Genomic DNA, 4,731 nt, shown 5'->3' on the forward strand with positions numbered 1-4,731 from the left:
AAAACTATTTCCATATAATAAACAATAAATTCAAGTATATCAAAAGTGCACTTAGTTCTTCAATTTTAGACTTTTATTTCTAGCCACCCTCTTTGGCAACTTGAATAATTGGATCATCAAGTTATCGTGTCATAAAAAACCAAATAAAAAAAATGTTCTTTTCAAGTTTAAAACACAATAATAAGTACCTGGGGGTGTTCATACCATCCATAAACACTTATGAAGAGGATTTGCCTCCATGAATGATTTTCTGAAACCCTTCCTATGCATACCATTGCTTTTCGCGCTGCGTTTTTGGTTTGTTTTCTCTTCAATTGAGTTCTTTACCTATTAGAATAATATAAGAGTAAAATTAAGTAATTTTTATTCAAAATAAAGTTCAAATAACATAATTAACTACCAACTTATACATATAAATACACTATAATTTATGCCCTATCAACAACTGCAGTAGGCCGAAGAGAAAGATCATTTTGAAAACACTCAGATTCTGCATATCCTACTTGTTCACAATATGGACAAATAGAATGCCAATTTTCGTACTCAACATGTTGCCAAAAGCCATAATCATCGTCTCCCATCCATAATTGTTTTATTGGCATGTTAGAAACATCCAACTCAAACACACTCGCGCGACTGAATGCCGTTTCAATTCTGATGTTGCTGAAGAATTTGTGCCAACTTGTGTTACTAGTCACTTGAAAAAAGAAACAACAATCTGAGTGAAACTATAAACTGAATTTTACACCAATCTTAAGTCTTGACCATCATTGTTTTCATTATTAAAAAAAAAAAAAGCATTATTCATAACTTTCCAGGATAATTGTGCTGCTCAGTCAATTCACATTAAAGTCTGCAAGTGATGGAAGTTTAGTTTTACATATAATATAAACATTGAGTGGAAGCAAACAGAACCATAAATATTCTCAACAGTAGAGATGTGCCGAAACATAAAAGGTTCTTGTATGAACACATTGATTTTGGAGAACATATATCTCTAATGATATTGACTTTGATCTGGCACTTTTTGCATGTTCTTTTCTTCTTTAATACCTTTTTTTCCCGAAGAATAAGAGGAAACTAGAACTAATGATATCGTTCGTGCTAAATTATAATCAAGAACAAACACGAATTGACAATCAAACTCTGGGGATTGATAACCCATGTTATATTTATTCACGTTATCTCTGGCTTACACAACCATGATTACATTTATTTCATCTCTCATATGACAACGAGAGGAACTTATTTAGTCACATAAGACTTTATCTTTATGTCGCAATTGCTTGGGGACTTTAGCATGGACTTGCGATCGCAAGCCAGCGTTTCAGGGTTAATATAAGGCCTGATTGCCTGACTGTAATTCTCGTCATAGAATGCGTTCCAAAGCATGACGCCTCCATAGTTGGGATAGCCCCGGACATAGGGAAGAATTTCGCGAATAAGCACCCGAGGTGGAATGTAACCGCCACTAGGAGCGGCTTCAGGGGATGCAGGTAATCCCAGGAATAGTTTATTAACTCCTGGGTATGATGCCCAATGAGAACTCCAACTGTAGAAGAGGTTGTTGGCATTGCCCATACTATACTGACAAGGCGGATTGTTGTAAAATTGCACCCACACATAATCAAAGAGGCCAGTTCTGATAGCAGCGTCGAGATAATAGTCAGGATAGAAACATTGTGGTGCTGCAGATAAGTGCACCCTTCTCTCCGATGTGCTATATTCTGAGAGCGCCTTGGCGAGATCATCCAAGAAATCCCTCTTTCCAGCTTGGATATGAAAGTCTATACCGTCTAAGACAGCGTCGCCTAATGGACGATTTTCTGATTTACCGCCAAGGAAATTATTATAGAGATAGGACGCGACTTCCTTGGCATCATCGGCGGAAGAGAGGTTTGGAGCTCCACCGAGAGAAAGAAGCACTTGGGTGCCTCGGCTCTGGCAAGCTTTTATCTCAGAACTAAGCGAGGAGCAATCGCTTGGCTCACAATGCCCAGCTAAGTTCAATTCTGGTGTCTGGCCACCGCCAAAATTAATCAGAAAGGCAAGATTCACGTAGTCGTAGGTATTTCTCCGGCATGCGTCTTCCAGGCTTCCTTCGTCGGTGTGTTGGCCCCAGTAGGTGGCAATTCCAGCAGCATCGGAAGACCTGATCAGTGAAGATAACATCCACAGGGATGTTATTGCTATGAGTAGTGATCTAAAACAGCGAGCCATGTTTTCTTCTCTCGGTTGTTTTTGTAGGTTGCTTTGGGTATATTTAGTTGCCCACAGATCGACCCCTTTTATAGATGAGTTCAGCCACCTGTGTGGCGAATTGAAGACGTGCCAAATGGTACCCATCCCTTTACAGATATGTGTAATGTGTGCTTTATCTATAATAGTTGATAGTTTTACCCAAAGAAAAGTATTATTCGTTCCTTTAAGCATTCGCATCGATAAATTATTGACAACATCGGTAAATTTCTTTACTCGTCATTTCAACTATAGCACAGCTATCTTTTTATTTTTGGACTAATATTTTAAAATTCAGTCTAGACTATTCGATCGAGCTGATTGAACCGTTGATTGGGTAGTTTTCTGAGTTGAGTTAAGCCTCAAACTAAGAGAGATCAAAAAACCGATCTAAATAGTAAAAACCAATTAGATCTGGGTCAGACCAATGAACCGTCGCCGAAACGGTGTTTACTAAACCGTAATCTTGCTTTTCTTTGAAAAAATTGCGGTCCACATTATCGGATGTCCCCTAAGGGACGGCGGTCCCACGTTATCATACCATCTTCAGACAAGATCGACATACTTTGTGACATTTTACTATTTATTCCTCATGCTTGCTTTATTTTAAGTTGTCTTCATCGATCATGAACCAAAGTACTTTAATACTACTCATTGATCAACTAAGTATGGATTTACAAGATTCATGTTAGTGGTCTACATGATAACAGTAAAAAAAACAAAAAAATGATAATAGTAAAATATATCTCAGGTATTAAATTTTAAAAATATAAAATTAATTAAGAAAAGCGTATAAATGCAAGGGAATTAATTATGAAAAGTATATAAATGCAATGGAAGTTAATAATTGTTAGTGTGTGTATATACATGATAGGTTAGGTGTAATATAAATTCGTTAATGAGTGCCCCTTGGTCACCCGTTAGAAAACCCTATATGATAATAAAGATAACATTTTAATTGGGAAAGATTGTTCAAAATGTATCTCACAATTTATCAAATGAATTTTTTTCATCGTTTACTTTTAAAATGGTAACTTTATATCATTTATAAAATCAAGACAATAAAATTTAGTTCCAACTTAGATTTTCGATCATTTTTAACCAAAATCTATCATGTGACCACATATGGTTATTTTTTAGAGGCAAAAAAGTTAGATTTCATTTGTAGTTAAACAAATGATTCGATCTATATTCATTTTTACCCTAAAAAAGTAGGATCGCAAAAAAGTAGGATCGCATTTAAATTATATGCATTTTTTCCCTAAAAAAGTGAAATTTGACACAATCTATATTTATTTTTGTCACTAAAAAAGTGGGATATGATATTTTTTATACATAGAAAATGAAAAAAATTGTAAATTTAGTACCAAATGTTTGGGATATCAGCAGTTTTATTCCTTAAAGTTTGGACAAAAGTAAATCTAGTCCCAAATATTTCAATTTTTAAGCACATTTAGTCCAATTGATTGATTTTTGACAAATTGTTATCGGAATCCAGTCACGTCAACAACACATGTCAATAGCTTAAATTTTAAAAATAAATAGAAAAAAGAAAAGATGTTGGTGGCCATAATCTTTATTTAAGGGCATAATTAGTCACACACAGAGTAGTCATGTAGTTAAAGAGCAAAGACTAATTACTATGCATACGACTAATTAGTGCCTTTTAATTACAAAAAATGGCCACCAATATCTTTTCTTTTTTCTATTCTTTTTCAAAAGTTAGTTGTCGAAACGTGCTATTGGCGTGACCAAATTCAAGCAATAATTTGCCAAAATCAGTCCTTTGGACTAAATATGCTTGAAAATTAAAACATTTAAGATTAGATTTGTTTTTGTCCAACCTTTAAATACTAAAACCATTGAGGCTCCAAACATTTGGTACTAAAATTGTAATTTTCTCTAAAAAAAAAAAAGACTGAATTTGGGTCACATGGTGATTTTAGGCAAAAAAGTGATCAAAAATTTAGGTTAAAACCAAATTTTACTAACTTGAATTTATAAAAGATGTAAAGTTAATATTTTAAAAGTGAAAAACACAAAATTATTTAACAAAATATGATAGATGTATTAAACAATTTTTCCTATTAATTATTTATGATACATCTCTGATGTCATAAATTAACAATGATTTGATAACATTTGGCCCAATGATTTTTAACCCAGTAAGATTTTTAGTTTAATAAATGGCTTGGATTTTAAAACCTTCTTAAAAACCTAATTTTCAGAACCACTCATGGATGATGTGGTGCATATTCAAGAGCCACATATATCATCATAATAATGTAATATTACTTGCATCATCATGTTTCACTAAATGAGTGGGGAGCATTTATTTATCTAAAGGAAGAAAGGCACTTTGTCCCTTTGAATCATGGGGCTCCTCTCATTTTACCCCCTTAACCAAAACAACACACACTTCAGCCAAATTTTTTTATCTTATTAAATCAATTTCAACCGGTGTTACAATTTCGTACTTAGCTCATAAGTATA

General features: G+C 33.9%; 1 protein-coding gene across 1 annotated transcript; it reads right to left on the reverse strand.

Moving 5' to 3' along the window:
* Window positions 1–1,132: 1,132 nt before the first annotated feature.
* Window positions 1,133–2,265, reverse strand: LOC113770567 (acidic endochitinase-like). Its single transcript, XM_027315065.1, has one exon. The coding sequence runs from the start codon at window positions 2,218–2,220 to the stop codon at window positions 1,246–1,248; it is 975 nt and encodes a 324-aa protein (XP_027170866.1). The 5' UTR covers window positions 2,221–2,265; the 3' UTR covers window positions 1,133–1,245.
* Window positions 2,266–4,731: the final 2,466 nt, after the last annotated feature.

This window comes from Coffea eugenioides, chromosome 5 (assembly GCF_003713205.1).
Source record: "Coffea eugenioides isolate CCC68of chromosome 5, Ceug_1.0, whole genome shotgun sequence".
NCBI classification, from domain to species: domain Eukaryota; kingdom Viridiplantae; phylum Streptophyta; class Magnoliopsida; order Gentianales; family Rubiaceae; genus Coffea; species Coffea eugenioides.

What these genes read in the sequence shown, in the direction of transcription:
- LOC113770567 (XM_027315065.1), bottom strand. Translation starts at nt 2,220, where the DNA reads ATGGCTCGCTGTTTTAGATCACTACTCATAGCAATAACATCCCTGTGG.